Source organism: Salvia hispanica, chromosome 4 (genome assembly GCF_023119035.1).
Source record: "Salvia hispanica cultivar TCC Black 2014 chromosome 4, UniMelb_Shisp_WGS_1.0, whole genome shotgun sequence".
NCBI lineage: Eukaryota > Viridiplantae > Streptophyta > Magnoliopsida > Lamiales > Lamiaceae > Salvia > Salvia hispanica.
Genome location: NC_062968.1, coordinates 53,267,550 through 53,283,731, shown reverse-complemented (window position 1 = coordinate 53,283,731; position 16,182 = coordinate 53,267,550). Strand labels below are relative to the sequence as shown.

At 33.9% G+C, this 16,182-nt stretch overlaps 2 protein-coding genes across 3 annotated transcripts; both read left to right on the top strand.

The window, feature by feature from the left end:
- Nucleotides 1-9,458: 9,458 nt before the first annotated feature.
- Nucleotides 9,459-13,223, top strand: LOC125222901 (VIN3-like protein 1). 2 transcript variants are annotated; one of them, XM_048125783.1, is made up of 5 exons: nt 9,459-9,593; nt 10,365-10,968; nt 11,304-11,608; nt 11,691-12,791; nt 12,874-13,223. In XM_048125783.1, the coding sequence occupies exons 2-5, from the start codon at nt 10,508-10,510 to the stop codon at nt 12,885-12,887; spliced, it is 1,881 nt and encodes a 626-aa protein (XP_047981740.1). In that variant the 5' UTR covers nt 9,459-9,593; nt 10,365-10,507; the 3' UTR covers nt 12,888-13,223. The 2 variants fall into 2 exon arrangements, with proteins under 2 accessions (XP_047981740.1, XP_047981739.1); XM_048125782.1 differs by lacking the exon at nt 12,874-13,223 and having other exon boundaries at nt 11,691-12,823.
- Nucleotides 13,224-14,995: 1,772 nt separating this feature from the next.
- LOC125218143 lies at nt 14,996-15,753 on the top strand. Its single transcript, XM_048119746.1, has 2 exons — nt 14,996-15,273; nt 15,348-15,753. The coding sequence occupies exons 1-2, from the start codon at nt 15,163-15,165 to the stop codon at nt 15,558-15,560; spliced, it is 324 nt and encodes a 107-aa protein (XP_047975703.1). The 5' UTR covers nt 14,996-15,162; the 3' UTR covers nt 15,561-15,753.
- Nucleotides 15,754-16,182: the final 429 nt, after the last annotated feature.

Genomic DNA, 16,182 nt, shown 5'->3' with positions numbered 1-16,182 from the left:
TAAATTGTCCTAACAATGTTGAAAAATGTGTGAAGGAAGAGAGGACAAGCTTAGGTTTCATAACATTAATTAATGATTAATTAGCACAACCATGATTTGGATTTGGGAGCAATTAAAACCTTAGTTTATTACATCCCTCCCATCCCATGTGATACCTTACAAACTTCTTCCTTCTCAATGAAGTGGAAAGTGCATCCAACTCAACTCCCTTTACTTGCCCCCTTGTTTCACAATCTCTTGTCTTTCTTTATGCATAGATATTATATCTCTCCTCTCTTTCTCTCTCACAAACACACACACACACACACACTTTTCTCTAATAGCTCAAAATGGTGATTTTATGTTCTTTACTCTATTCTCAAGGAACCAACATCTCAAGCAAACCCATATTTTGGGTTGAGTCACAATATTGTAGTACCAACGATAACATATCGTATACCATACCAAAAATATCAATACGAGAGAATATCATAATTTTATCCTACCAAGAACCAGTATAGTGAATTATACGAATATACAATAAAATGTGATATGAAGCATTTCCAATACTGTTATGGAAACAAACTTTGGGACAAAATCATCTTTCTTATGATGGTAGATTTTTTTGGTCATAAAATATTTTTTAAATGATTACTTATTTTTCTAAGAACCACCCCTGTGATTAGGGGACACCAAAAAATTTCCAGCTAAAATGGTTGTCTTATTACAAGACCACCACCACTTTACCCTTTAGTTTATAAAAAAAATGAGAAGTACTGCTATATACATTCACATTAATCATACATGCATGCACATGTTTGTGGACTATATATAAATTTCGTAGGTCAATTAAACTATATATCTAAAAAATAGAAGTTGAATTAGTGGACAGCTACACAGAGACAAAATAAAACAAATCTTGCAAAAATTGGGTGACCGCCATTCATTTAAGATCACGGGATCAATTAGTAATATTAACTGCAACAAACAAAAATATGTCAAATGAACCTACAACTTCACCTAGATTTTTAGACATAAATAAATTATATATGTAGGTTTTGAAATTTTTTAAAATGCAATCAATAATCAATAATGAATCCAGGTGGGATTAGGGAAATGGATCGATCTTTCACCGCCTATGAGGGCTGCAAAATCTGGCATTAGGAGTTGGCGCGATTTCACAGTGCAATAGCTCCGCTAATCCTTCGGGATTGAGATATACGAGTACTTCATTTTCTTGTTCGCTATCTTGCAAGCAATGATCGCCCCACCGTCTCTTATTTACAAATAATTCAACTTTTTCAATGTTTATAACCTACAACTCTTATTTACAAATTATTCAATTAATATATTATGCCATGTGTATTATTATTACAATGTACTTCTATAGGAGTATTGTATATTCAATGGGCGGTTCCATTTCTTTATTGTTTGCTGATCTAATTTGTCTATGAATATTCAAGTTCGTCTAAAATGTCCGACAATATAATTGTAATTTTACAACCTATCATGCTTAGCGTATTTTTTTTGGAACATTTCAAATTATTCTCTCTTATATCGTTTTTACATTAAAATTCGTGGAATTAGCGCTAGGGCCTATATAATCTAATCAATTATTTACTTTTTTTACATTAATTAATTTGATAGCATTGTTCACTCCACCAATCCTACATATCATATCACAATAAGCAAATGCTTCCTTTATATATCGATACATTCAAATTGTAAATAGTTTCACCTTTTGTAATGGAAAAATATTTGCTAAGGTACCGAAGTTTAACGAGGCTTATTCTTTTGCTATCTTAGTGATTTTGGTATGTTTACTATATCTTTATTATTCATTGGGTCATACAATGTATATATAAATTTTTATAATATCTGTTAGTGATATTTCACTGATTTATAAATTTGTTTATTAATATAATATGTGTGCTGCAGTCTGGGCCATGGCCCAACAACCAAAGGCTCAAAAGCTACAAATCATGGGCCGTACCCTAAACACTAGTATTTTATTAGGATAAGGCATGAAAATCACTTCCATCGAGAACAAATTTAGGCGGGGTTTGGTTTCTAATATAAAATAGTATTAACATATAATCTAAGATTGAGTTATAAGATTATTTTAATTAAAAGTCGTTAGTTTGGACTAATTATCAATAACTATCTATCTAGGAATTATGATTGAGTATTAGAATTTAATTTTATAAATCAAACACACTATATTTACTTGCAAACCAAACAGTCCTTAAAAAACTAAACATTATCTTATTGTTATATACAATATATTAGTCCAAATAATTCTCACCGTTTTCGAATATTTGTCTCAATGAAGCTATAAACAAAAATGTACAGTACCTTTCGATACTCTAAATGCATGTGTTTTTCTAAAACAATGAATGAATGTTTTCGTATTTTGCACATGCCAAGGTATAGTGATTTAATAGCAAAATATTGTTGTAATTATTCAAAAAGACAGGACTTTGAATAACAATAACTCATAAGTTTGTACGAAAAAACTCATTTAATATCGGATTCAAGCAGTGGCGGAGCCACATTAGAACAAGGGGTACCACTGTGGTAATCAGCTCTTATTTCTAAGGTAAAGTCCCAAGTCGATTCCTATCACTGCACACATCTTTTGTTTATTCAAAATCTCTTTATCTTTTTTAATTTTGTTTACCCAAATCTTTTTATCTTTTTTAAAAATTCTTATATAGACTCCAAAATAGAGCACACATCTTTTGTTTATTAAATCTCATGCACTTTTATACTTTTCATTCTTTTGTTTTTTAAAAAATATTCTAATGCATTTGAAATCTACAAAATTCACATATACATATTTGTTTTTTATTTTTTCAAATCTTTAAAAGCATTTTTTATACCTGCATAATTTAAGCCTTTTAAAAATATTTTAATGCATTTGAAATCTATACAATTCACACATATTTTTTTTTTGTTTTTCAAATATTTAAAAGATATTTTACATATTCATCATTTTAGCTTTTTAAAAATATTCTAGTGTATTTTTTGTTCAATATCGTTTCGTCATAATCTATAGTAGTAATAATTTTTTATCTTTCTAACCTTTATGATGTTTTTAACAATAAAAATAAAATAATAAATTATGATTGAGAAAATAAATTAAAGAAAATAAAAGGAATCAATTAGATTTTGAAGCTTCGAGTTGATATCATTATTTATTGTACCCCCAAACAAAAAATTCTGGATCCACCACTAGATTCAAGTAGGGACGAGGGGGTTAACCGGCCCTACCACCAGCCTATGAGATCATAAGGCCATCCGCAACGCTATCTCTTATCCGTCTCTTAACCGTCTCATCTCTTAGCTATTCATGGACCCCACTGTACTTTTCAGCTCATCTCTTAACTAAGAGACAACACCTGCATCCCTCCATCTCTTAACCATCTCTTAACTATTCATTCAATTTCATTTTTTATTTTTAATTCCAACAAATTCAATTAATAAAAACACACTTCATTAAAATAAAATAAATATTACAACTTAAAAGCCTAAAAAATAGAAAAAAATACATAATTTAAAATCCTAAAAAATAAAAAAAGTACATAATTTAAAATTCTAAAAAATAAAAAAACTACTCCGCCGGCCAATCATTATCCCCCGAAGTCGGCGGTACAACTATACCAAGTTGAGCTCTCATATACTCAATTCCGGCCGTATGGGCTGCAACTTGGCCAGGATTCATTTTTGAGAGGTCCGCCATCGTGGCGACTAGGTACATGGACATTAGGGTGTGCGAGCCCGTGCCCGTGCCGGAGCCCGAGCCCTCGCCCGCCTGGCTTGGTCCGCCGTGGCCCATCCTCTCGCTCTCGCTTTCCCCCTGGCTCTAGCCGCCTTCACCGCCTTGGTCCCTTGCGGCCGACGTCGTGCACCGGAAGAAGACCCCACTACATCATCGGTTGGCGTGCCCTCACGTGAGGAGTTGCCTTCGCCGCCATCACTAGACGAGTAGTGGCCACGCGCCGTGCGCTTCGTGCGTTTCGAGCCCGAGCCCGACTCGACACCGCCAGCCCACCTGTCAAGGTGGTGGACTTGCGACCAAACATCGACAAGCTTGAAATCTTTGCCGACATCGTCTTTGAAGACCCGCAACGCCGCTCTCAGAATGTCGGCTCCACTGGCTCCGCTCTGATAATTCGCCTCTTCTCCCCTGTATATCGCGCAAAAAATTTTGACATCTTTGTCGCTTCGCTCCCAATGACCGTGGAGCATCTTCACGTTGCGGGGAACGGTATTCGTCGACCTTCTGCGTTGTAAACTTCGGTGACTTTTAGCCAAAAACACTTGTGGGTTTGTTGATTCCCGACGACAGGATCGTACGAGACGCCGATCCAAGCGTCGTACAGAGCCAACGTCTCCTTTTGGCTGTATGGATGACGGCCGCCGTCTCCACCAACCTCTGCATCCGCTGCCTTCTCTTCCTCCTCAGCATTGACGCCGAGACTGAGGTTGATCTGCCGGAGCCGGAGCCGGAGCCTCCACCAATTGGCCAGTCGGGCAAACTGCGTTCAGGCGCCAAAAATTCTCCGGAATTTGGGATAATCCCGGCGATTGCCCGTACCTCTGGGGGGAGGGACGATAGTATGCATCCACATCAAAATGTGGTGTTTGGTACGCCGGCGGGGGTGGTCGAGCCTTGGGTGCCCGGCGACGAACCGGGAGTACCCAAACAGTTGTACATGCTCACCTAATCGTCGAACGAGTTCAAGTCGAACCCGCCGGAGCGCCGTTTGCCGGAGCCGCCGCCGCTGGAGTTTCCATCGCCGGACATTTTTTCAACAATTTGAGAGTAGTGTTTGTGTGTAAAATGGAAGAGGAACTGAGGAATGAGAGTTGTGTTTGTGTGTAAAATGGTGAATGGAGTATGGAGTATATTTATAGAAGAAGAAAAAAAAATTGAAAATTCGACCGTTTGAATTTTTTTTTATTAAATTCGAATTTTTTCGAATTTATAATCGAGACGAGACCGAGCCAAAATCGAGCCCGCGGCGGATGCTCTAAAAGCCAACTAAATTTGTCTTTTAGAGCTGCCACTAATTCTAAAGTTTCTAAATTTGACCCGGGAACATAAGATTCAGTGTCAGAAAGCTAAACCAACACACAAAGGAGTTGTTCGGTTTAAAAGATTATATCTCACGGTTAAAGACGTATTATGTGATTCATGATATTGAATGTCACAACTTAATATTAGATGGATTATCATATGATAATAGACATGACCATCTCCTCTAGCTAAGATAATCTTACCACTTATTTCTAGATGAATTATCCCGTAATAATTCGTTATTGCAACCGAACTGCACCTAAAACTTCATACGATATATTATCGAAAAGGGAAAAGATAAACGTACAAAATTTCTACATACATAATACCCTTACCTTTTAAATAGGACAAAATCAGTTTTATTTCAATTATTTTTGTTATTAATTATATTGTTTATTTACTAAATTATCCCTATTATAAATCTACCTATAACAAATCAATTATTCAATCTTATGAACGTACAAATTAAAATCTTGAAGCAATGGAATGGGAAATGATGTTTTGTAATTTTATATTATATACGTATTTTATTTTTAATTAAATTTCTAAGTTGTTCATATACCTTATTATTTACTCCTACATTCATAAAACAATTTATTTGTTTATAAGAGTACTAATTTTGGAACGTTAACTATATACGTTTACTTTCAAAAATAAAAATTGTAAATATATCTTAATTTCCAAAATACATGGAGTAGTATTTCAATAAGGTATATACCTTTACTTTTCAAATTTCAATTTATTTTTAAAAAGATAGTAAAATATTAGTTATATATATAAAATGTTAGTTAAATGAATTAAAAAAGTATTTGATTATTTTTTATCGGGGTTCAAAGTAAAGTTCCAAAAAAAAAAGAATTCAAATAATTTTAAATTTGATACATATTATATATTATTTATTAATGAAGTTTACAATTTTGATTTTAAGAATTTTATAATTTTGATTTAATTCTTTACATTTTTCTTTTATGTAAATTCATAATTTTTAGGACATTACGTTAACCTCAACTAAAAAAAATTATCAACATTCTTAACTCATCTATCAAATTATCTTAAGATATATAGTTAATATTTCAATTTTTGTTATTCTTAACCCAATTCAATATAACATGTAACAAGTTAAAATTTAATATAAAATATATTAATACTAATTGAGGTTATGATTATTATATTTAAGAATTTCATACTTTTGATAGTCATTTTTTATTTTTCAAATTTTAATTTCTTTGAATTCTAAATTTTCAAATGTTGCAATTGTACCAAAAAAAAAATCACATATTCTTAATTCGTCTCTTCCATATTAATTTAAAGCTATATGTTAATATTTTATCTTTTACTTTATAAAATATTATAGGTCCTAGCTCAATTCACTACTATATCATGCAGCAAACTGAAATTTGAGATATATTAATATTTAATACTTACTATTTGATTTTAAGAATTTTAATTTTAACTCTTTACTTTCAAATTTTTCATTTTTCAACTTCTTAATTTTTACAAAACGTTGAACCTCAGTCGAAAATATGTTCTTAACTCTTCTATTTAATATTTTCTCTTTTTTTTTTATAAAGTATTAGGTTAGTATTAGGTTTCTTAGTTCAATTTACTATAATATGCAAAAAAATTAAAATTTAATACTACTAACTGAGTTTACAATTTTAATTTTTTTAAAATTTTGTGATTCTGATTTGAATACGTTACTTTCCAAAAGATTAATTTCTACAAATTATCAATTTTTGAAACGTTACAGTCGAACATCGATAAAAAAAATAACCATATGTTCATAACTCATCTATTTAATATAGTATTTTAAAGTTATATAGTTAGTATTTTAACTTTTTCTTCATAAAATATTAGAGTTCAAGCTCGAACTACTATATGAAGTAACACATTAAAATTTGAGATATGTTATTGAAATCCTAATTGAATATACCATTCTATTTTAAATATTTTCATACACTTTCATGTTATACCTTTATCTTTTAAAATTTTAATTTCATTAAATTATTAATATTTGGGATGCTATAGTTGAACCCTGATAAAAAAAAATCATATATTTTAACTCTTTTATTTTATATTTGAAGCTAAGTATTTAATTATTTATCCTATAATTACTATACCATACTAAATAAACCATACCCTGGCTATTTCTGACTTTATTTAATTTTAATACTTTATTTTTCAATTTTAATATTATTCAATTCTTATTTTTTAGAATTTTACAGGCAAATTCTGTTAGAAAATAATTACATGTTCCTAACTTGTCCAATTATTATTTTAAAAATAAATATTAAATATCTTTTTATTTAAATACCTTAGCTCAATTTACTTGACATTCCAAATTTCAGTTTTCTAACTAAACTCTTAATTTTTGGCATAGCTTTAATATTTTAAATTTATATTTTTAATATTTCTCTGTTTCTTTGTAAAAATATTAGACTTCCTAACTCATTTTAGTTTATCATAGAAGAAATTAAAATTGGAAAATTATGATTTAAAGATACCAACAATTGAGTTTACAATTTTGATTTAAGAATTTCATAATTTTGTTTTAACTTTTCACTTTCCAAATTTTTAGCTCCATTAAATTCTTAATTTTAAGAACGTTACAGTGAAATTTTGATAAAATAATAATAACACGTTCCGGACTTATGTATTTAATATTTTAAAGCTATATAGAGTATTTTATAATTTGCCTCCACTCATCCTAAGGTAAGTGACACATTTTTTTTGCAAGTGTTTTGAAAAATTAATATAAGTAGTTAAATGATGAAAAAACAAAGTAAGTGGGAGAATAATGTACTTTAGTTATTTATTATCATTTTCTCAAAATACACGTGAGGAAAAGAATTGTACTTCTTCTGTTCCATACTACTCACACTTTTCACTTTAACAGCGTAAATTTGAACACGAGTAATTAGTGTAATTTAATTAAAATTTTAAGTGCAATAAGACAACATTTGATAAAGAAAACACGAACTAACTCGAATATCTTAATTAAATACCATAATTTTTTTTAACTAAAATATAAATAGTGCAAGTAGTTTGGGGACAGTCTGAAAATGAAATGTGCAAGTAGCATGGGACGGAGGGAGTATCACTTACTAGAGATGGAGGGAATAAATGAAAATTTGATAGTGTATGAATATTGATTGAGTTTTCGATTTTGATTATAAGAATTATAGTACTCCGTATAATTTTTAATTTTTTGGACTGATTTTAATATTTTAAAGCTATATCAACAATATTTTTTCTTTTTCTCTGTACAACTATATGACTAACATTTAATTGACGGAAATGCTTTGAAGGAATCTATTTGTAAGATTCATAATGATTTGCATTTGATTTAGATATAATTAAATAGATATACATTAGAAAAGCAAATCTTTTTCCAAATCTATAATCTTTAATTTGAAAATTTAAATTTTTCGGATGTATTATATTAAAGGACAGATATGTAATATAGTAATCTACTTTAAAACAATTAAAAATAATAAACTGATTTTGAAGTGAAAATACCTAAAATATTCAATTATGTATGTAGAAATTCTCTACGTTTATCACTGCTCATGAAAATAAGATGAAAACTAAAATGTAGTATTAGTAATCTCTCATTAACCAACGCATTAACTTGCATGACTCTCTCATGTCCAATGCTAGTTTTTCGACCATACTCAATCGAAACTTTTAGAAATATAACGACTCATCTGGTAAAATAACCATAAAATATAGTATATACAAATCATAGTTTGTGTTAGTAGTTATTTATCTCGTTGTTGTGTTTGGTAGTTAAACTAAAAAGTCACTATTTCTTTAATTATTACCATGTTAAATTCTATTACATAAAATAAAAATGAGAAAAATAAAAATCAATAATTTCAATTGGTAAGTAATTTGACTCTCAAAACAGTTAGTGTGGTCCACCAAAATGGAGAGCTAATTTTCTAAACTAAATCATGACCTTTTAACGCATGCTTCACCAAACTATAAAAATAACACGAGTCATTCATTAAGACCAATAGCGAAGATTAAAAAACAGAAGAGACTATTACTAGCTTGGTTTTGGTCAAATATAATTATTTTTTCGATCTTCGAGGCATCATCGAAGCCAAAGGAAGGAGGCAAACATAGGAATTTTACGTCTGAATAAGGAGAAATTAATCGCACGCCCCTCCCTCCCCCTAAATCCACTACTAATTAATATTATATTAACATGTGTACCAAACACACTATTGAGATTTAAAAAAAACTTTTAATTTATGGGCTGGACATAAAAAATTTAGGAAACGAGTGATGGACTCAAATGTTAACCCGACCCGATGAAAAGTTGCAGCTATTGTGGCCCATCTTTATCTTTCACGCAATGACCATAAATACGCATGCTGGAAAATTCCTCCTAAAAATTGAGCCTTTTGCGCGTCCTCGATCGAACAGGGCCGTCGTTTCTGACCTGTAATTTGGAGGTATTTTGGCGTCACGGCAGTTTTAGGCGAGATCCCCTCGCCCAATTATGAGCTGATTATTGCTCGAGGTCAAATTTCTCTCTAATTCATTCAATTTCTTAGGGTTCTTGCTTTTAATATTGCTGAAATTAAGCTTATTTATGTCTTCATTCGTATGTTTATACCGCTTGAGGTTGAATTTAAGCTGCATTTCTCTTTTCGATCCCCTTCTCTCTAGACAGATTTTGAGCTGGTTTAATCTGATTTCCGTTGCTTTAGTTGTTATTTTTTATTTAAGTTTTTATGCAATTGAATAGATGATTTGGGGCATGCAATCAGATAAGAGTTTGGGCATAAATTCAACCGGGAAATGCTGTGGTTTTATTTCCAAGAATAAATTTTTAGAGTGCTCGAAATTTGAATTACTGTTTGTGAGCCTTATCTCTTGGGAACACGTGAGCCAGCTGGTATGTATAGCTGAAAGATTATTTGGTAGAGTTTTTTCATTTTTGTTGGAGAGGACAAACACTGCTGGGGTCAAGTTTTTTGGATGTTTTGTTACACTTGTTTTAACTCTTAATCTAAATCTTCTCCTAAATCAAATCGACCATAGTCTGTGTTAGATTTCGTGCGAATGATTAACATTATCTTGCTAAATAGTGTGAAATATAAGTGATGTAGTCATGCATGCATATATAAGTGCTTGGGAAAAGTTATTTGCCCTATTAATTCTGGTTTGTTGACCTCTTGTTTTCTTCTCACTTTTTGTATGAATCATGGATCTTACAGTTGTGTCAGTGTCGTTTATTCAGTCACATTCTAAGTTGATTATTCTGATGGAATTCAATATCTTCATGCAGTCAAGCAAGTTGCTGAAAATTGACACCTTGGGCATGCTTCAAGATTCGAAGAAAGACTTGCGGGTTCCTGAAATCTGGTCTGCTGATTATCTTATCTGAACAACTTGTTACATTGAGCAGCTATCAGATTCAGAGAGTGCAGCATGGCCGAACCTCTGATGAAAGCTTGTAGAAAAGCATCAAAGCCATATGATTTCAAGAGAGTATCTTCTAGTCCCAAGGATCATATTCAGCAATCGAAAAGACCAAGGAAGGGGGAAAACCCTGTTCGAATACCACCGAGTCCTGACCAGTGCCTCGATTTCAAATCATCTAACTCTTGGACCTGCAAAAATTCTGCATGTCGAGCCACACTTTCAATAGATGACACATTTTGCCGGAGGTGCTCTTGTTGCATTTGCCATTTATTTGATGACAACAAGGATCCGAGTCTTTGGTTGGAGTGTGTATCTGATTCTGGTTTAGGAGATTCATGTGGTTTGTCATGCCACATTGAATGTGCCCTCCAACATGGTAAGGTCGGGGTTGTTGACCTGGGACCATTGATGCAGTTGGATGGAAGCTATTGTTGTGCTTCCTGTGGCAAAGTTGCAGGGGTACTTGGGTAAGTTGTTTGCTTCTAGTTCCACCATTAGTTTTTCATTACCAGACCTCCACAGGCACCATTTGTTTTCAGTTTTCCAATTCTACTGTCTTACTTTAATGAGTGGTCTTGTATGCAGCCAGAAATGAGTACATATAAACTTATTGGGTAAGTTAAAGTTCTTGATGTTCCACCTGGAATTTGCATTTTTAGTTCTTTGATGTTCTTGTTCATGTGATGATTGCCTGCTAATTTTATATTTGAAGGGTTGAACATGTCTACCAAAAAGAGTGAGCATAGATTTGTAGTTTTTGGTGAACCTCTTATGCTTTCTAACTGTGTATTAATTTTGGCAGATGCTGGAAAAAGCAGTTGAGTATAGCTAAGGATGCTCGTCGTGTTGACATCCTATGCTATCGGATATTTTTGAGTTTTAGGCTCCTGGATGGGACTTCTAGATTCACTGAGCTCCACGATATTGTTAGGGATGCAAAATCTACATTAGAAACAGAGGTTGGTCCAGTCGATGGAGTTTCAGCAAAAATGGCTCGGGGTATTGTTGGTAGACTCTCTGTAGCTACTGAGGTGCAGAGGCTCTGCTCTCTTGCTGTTGAAAAAGCTGACAAACTGATGGCCTCGAAATCTACTGCAGCCATCTTGGGTAATACTTTAATCTCTTGGTAGTTCCTTTATGATATCCTGTTACCAAGTGCTTACATTCTTTTACTTACCCACTTTGGCAGAGGGTTCACTTCCTGCAGCTTGCAAATTCCTATTTGAGGAGGTGACATGTTCTTCAGTAGTACTTTTGTTGATCGAATTATCAACTGCAACAATCAAGGATATCAAGGGCTACAAACTCTGGTATTGCAAGAAAAGAGATGAGGTTTACTCTAAAGAGCCTGTTTTTGTCTTCCCAAGAGATCAGAGGAGGATTTGGATATCCAATTTGCAGCCTTGCACGGAGTACTCGTTCCGGATCATATCTTATACTGAAGCTGGTGACTTTGGGCACTCTGAAACAAAGTGCTTTACAAAGAGTGTAGAACTTATTCACAAGCACCAATATTCTTGTGCTGAAAGACCTGAAGTGGATGCATCACATGCAGGAAGCTCTAGTTCCAAACAAAATCACAGGACTGATGAAATAGAACTAGACTCAGGATTCAAGGTCCGAGATCTTGGAAGAATCTTGAAGCTCGCTTGGCTGCAGCATCAAGGCTATTTGGAGTCATTTTATGGTTTACATGTCAATAAATGTGGTAATGATCATGGCATAGTTAAGCAAGAAACTCAGCAAGACAAGCCGGCATCTGTTGCACGTCAACTTGACTTGAATGTTGCTTCTGTGCCTGATCTGAATGAGGAGTTCACACCTCCTGTTGAATCATCTAGGGAAGAAGAAAACGGGTGCACTTTAGGGCAAGCAGTTGAGGCAGATGATGCTATCTCTCACGGCATACATAGAAAATGTGGAGAAGCAGCCACTGATTCCAAGTTGGTTAATTGCCATAATATGCTACATAACGGCAATAGGGAGAACCGGGATTCTGATAGCACTCTGACAAATGGATCCCCATTCCAAGTTCAGAACGACCTATGCTTGGATGAGAACTTTGAATACTGTGTAAAGATCATCCGTTGGCTGGAATGCGAGGGGCATATTAAGAAGGATTTTAGATTGAAGCTGCTGACGTGGTTCAGTCTAAGATCCACAGAGCAGGAGCGCAGAGTGTTGAACACCTTTATACAGACTTTAATTGATGATCCGAGTAGTTTGGCAGGACAGTTGATCGACTCATTCTCAGATATATCCAGCAAAAGGCCACAAAATGGCTCCTGCAGTGAGTTTCGGCATTAAACTTTGTTGGCTATATAGACTTGTGATTGATTAAACTTGACCACGACGTTGGCTTTTGTTTACAGGCGTTTTATGCTGAGTCAAGTGGGAGCAAGTTGTTGGTACCGATGGTCGTCTATTAAGCTAGCACAGATAAGAACAAGCATCCCTGATTCATTTACTGACTGCGTATTGTTTGAGGAAGAATCTCACGCATTGTGGGATGATTTTTTTCAGTAGATAAGCCACCTCCTGATTGCTTATTGACTAGTGAATGTAGATTCCATTAATTCTAGGCATGAATTTTGTTGGTAGACTCCTATGCTTATTCCATCTAAATTCTATCTAAATTTAAATGTAGGATCATCTGATGCAGACTGCTGTATTACTCCACTTATCTTTTCTTTATTTATATAATTGAAAGGCTATTTATGCACTTTCCTTTCTGGTATTTGTATCTCTCAAAGGCCTGTTGTGTTGTTACCTATATGGATAAGGCCATGCTTGATCAACTCTGATTTAACTTTAGTTGCTGCAAATGGTAGGATATAGGTTGATGAATGATGACCTCTTATTCTTAGATGTAATAACATCTACATATGTCTAAATTCCAACATTATGTTTGTGTTGTGTGATTTTAGTTGTCTTATTCGACATAGATTTTGCACATATCCAACCCCACCAACCACCACCACTTATCAATTACTACTGCTATATGTCAACTAATAATGTGCTTGTGTGTGTGAGAGAGAGAGAGAGGGGAGACAAGGGATGTGGAGATGCAGGGGATTAGGATGACAATGTGGGATGAAGTCACAAATCCCATAGCAACATCGATACACCCCACTGTCGCGCCGACGTTCCCTTCCCTTAACATACCCATCCAACAGCATTGGTAATCAAAGATAAGAAAACTGAAATAGTGTATGGAATGTGTTTCGTAGGACTGACATTCGGTGGTACTAAATTTGCATCAAATTTGTATCTTGTGGCGGTTGAAGAAATTCAAAATCTATTGCAATATGATGTCAATTTATTACTACTACTCCTCTTTTTCAGATCAAATGTCCAACTTTGATTCGATCCGAATTTTAGGAAAGGTAAACGAAACTAGTTTGAACAAATGTTAGTGAAATAAGTATATTTTATAATATTAATTTTATAGTATAATGTTAGTGAAATAAGTTAGTAGAATTTGTGATTTGTAATTTAATCTTATTTAAGCAATTAAAATAGTCTCTCCGTCCTAAATTACAAATTAGGTGAGGTGTGAATGTTAAGAAACTGATATATAAAGGTTAAATAGAGATGGATTAAGGTAAGAGATTAAAGTTTTTGCTATAAAAGAAATGACTCAACTAATTTTGGACAACATAAAATGGAATACGATTCAACTAAACTGAGACAGAGGGAATATCAAATATTCCATAGTTTGGCTAGCATTAGTAACTATGCACGCACATGAGACACTTTCTACAAATGAGGCATGACCACATCTACACTTTGGAGGTTTTGAATTGAAGTGAGTATGTGCTATACGCGTGGGGAAAAATGAAGTTGCAGCAGAGCCCGAGCACATCCACAATCCTCAGAGCATCCACAACACAACCTCTACTGCGGAGCGCAGTGGGGCGCCGGTAATGCGACTTAGGGCATCCACAACCCTGTTGTCTAAGTTTGCATCTAGTTGGCAAGTGAAGCCACATGGGCATTGGTGACACGTGGCATGCTAGACCGTTATTAGCGGTTTAAGGCACTCACCTATAGCTATGTCCCTTGCAATAGCTACAATATTTGTATGAGTTATGCTTACCTGTCTCTCTTCTTTCACTTCATGGCTTCTCTCTCTTGAGTTGGTGTGTTTGTATAAAAACTTTGACTTGCTACAAATTATAGTATACTTAATAAATTGATCCCATTCACCAAGGGGCATTGGGGGGCGTCTTAATTGGGAAAGGGTTGCCACTTTTTGCCCAAATCTTACAACAAAAATAGCAGATTTTCAAGGCTATAAAGAAAGAGTGGTGAGTGATGCACATGCCCTTCCACACAAAGACAAGCAAATAAGGCTTCCTCGGTTTGAACAAATCAGACAGGCTCTTGCTTTAGTGTTTCTCTTGTTCTTTACAGCTCTCTCTATATTTCTCTTCAAATATATCTCATCACTATTCCAAAAATCCTAGTAGGAGTATTACATTTACTTTTTCTTTCTCCTAGTTTTGATCATAGTTCATGAAGATTTGAAAAGGGATCTTAATCTTATAAGTTCATGATGATTTTGAAGGAGAAATTAACTACATATGAATGCATTTTGTGCCCCCTTTTTCTTGCTGAAATCTAACCTAGCTAGCTAGGTACAAGTACTACTACTTCAAATGTCAATTGTGTTTTCTTTGCTACTCCTACTTCTTCTAGGGTTTTCTTTCCATGCATCCGGTGCTCGAGCTCTCGGGGTTGTTGCTGATCACCACTACTCAAGCAACAAGGTTGGTTAAATTGCTTGATTTTATTTTCATGAATCTAGTGAATTGATCTTTGTTATTGATGGAAATGATCACAGGAAAGTGATGAGAAGTTGAATCCGGATGCTAGGGTTTCTACACCTCCAATGCCTAATGATGTCACTAATCCGAATGAACGGGATGATCGTGATCTTGATCAAGGGGTAGAAACGGTGCAGTGGAGAGTGCCTCACCCGAAGAAAGGGGAAGCGGTGTCAGAGTTTAACTTGGACTATTTACCACCCAAAACGCATCCTCCCGTGCACAACTGAGATCTTGTCTTTGCATCCATCGTTTATAATTTGGGAAAGTTTATGTGGATCGACACTTTGAGTGCCCTAGCTAGTTAGAGTTATGTTAACGTTAGGGCACGTATCTTGATTATACGTGCTCTGTATATCTTGATCATACGTATCTTAATCTCATATGTGCTCTATATCAGTTCACAAGTCCGCCCTATTTTAATTTTGACATACAAGTATAATGAAAGGATACTAAAAATTACCATGATGTTCACTAGTGTATATTTGAGATACATGGAGTTTGAGTTTCGTAGTATGTATACCATGTGGGAATTGTTGCTATCATTTTATAGATCGCTACTAATTAATTAACATAAGGGGGAAAAAAACTCTAATTGATTTATATTGACATATTGGTTTTACTTCATACTACTATATGAGAAAGAATAAATGTTGAGAATTGGTGATTTTATGCAAGTATGCTTGTTTGGTGCCTACCTTTGCAGGAATTTAATTCACGTTATAACTATAAGGAATAAAATTAGTTGAAGTAAATAGTACTAATGATGTTCATTCCAATGGTCTTCGAGAAAAACGATTTTCACTTTTCTTATTTATATTTTATTCATGTATTTATCTGTTTTCGTTTTTT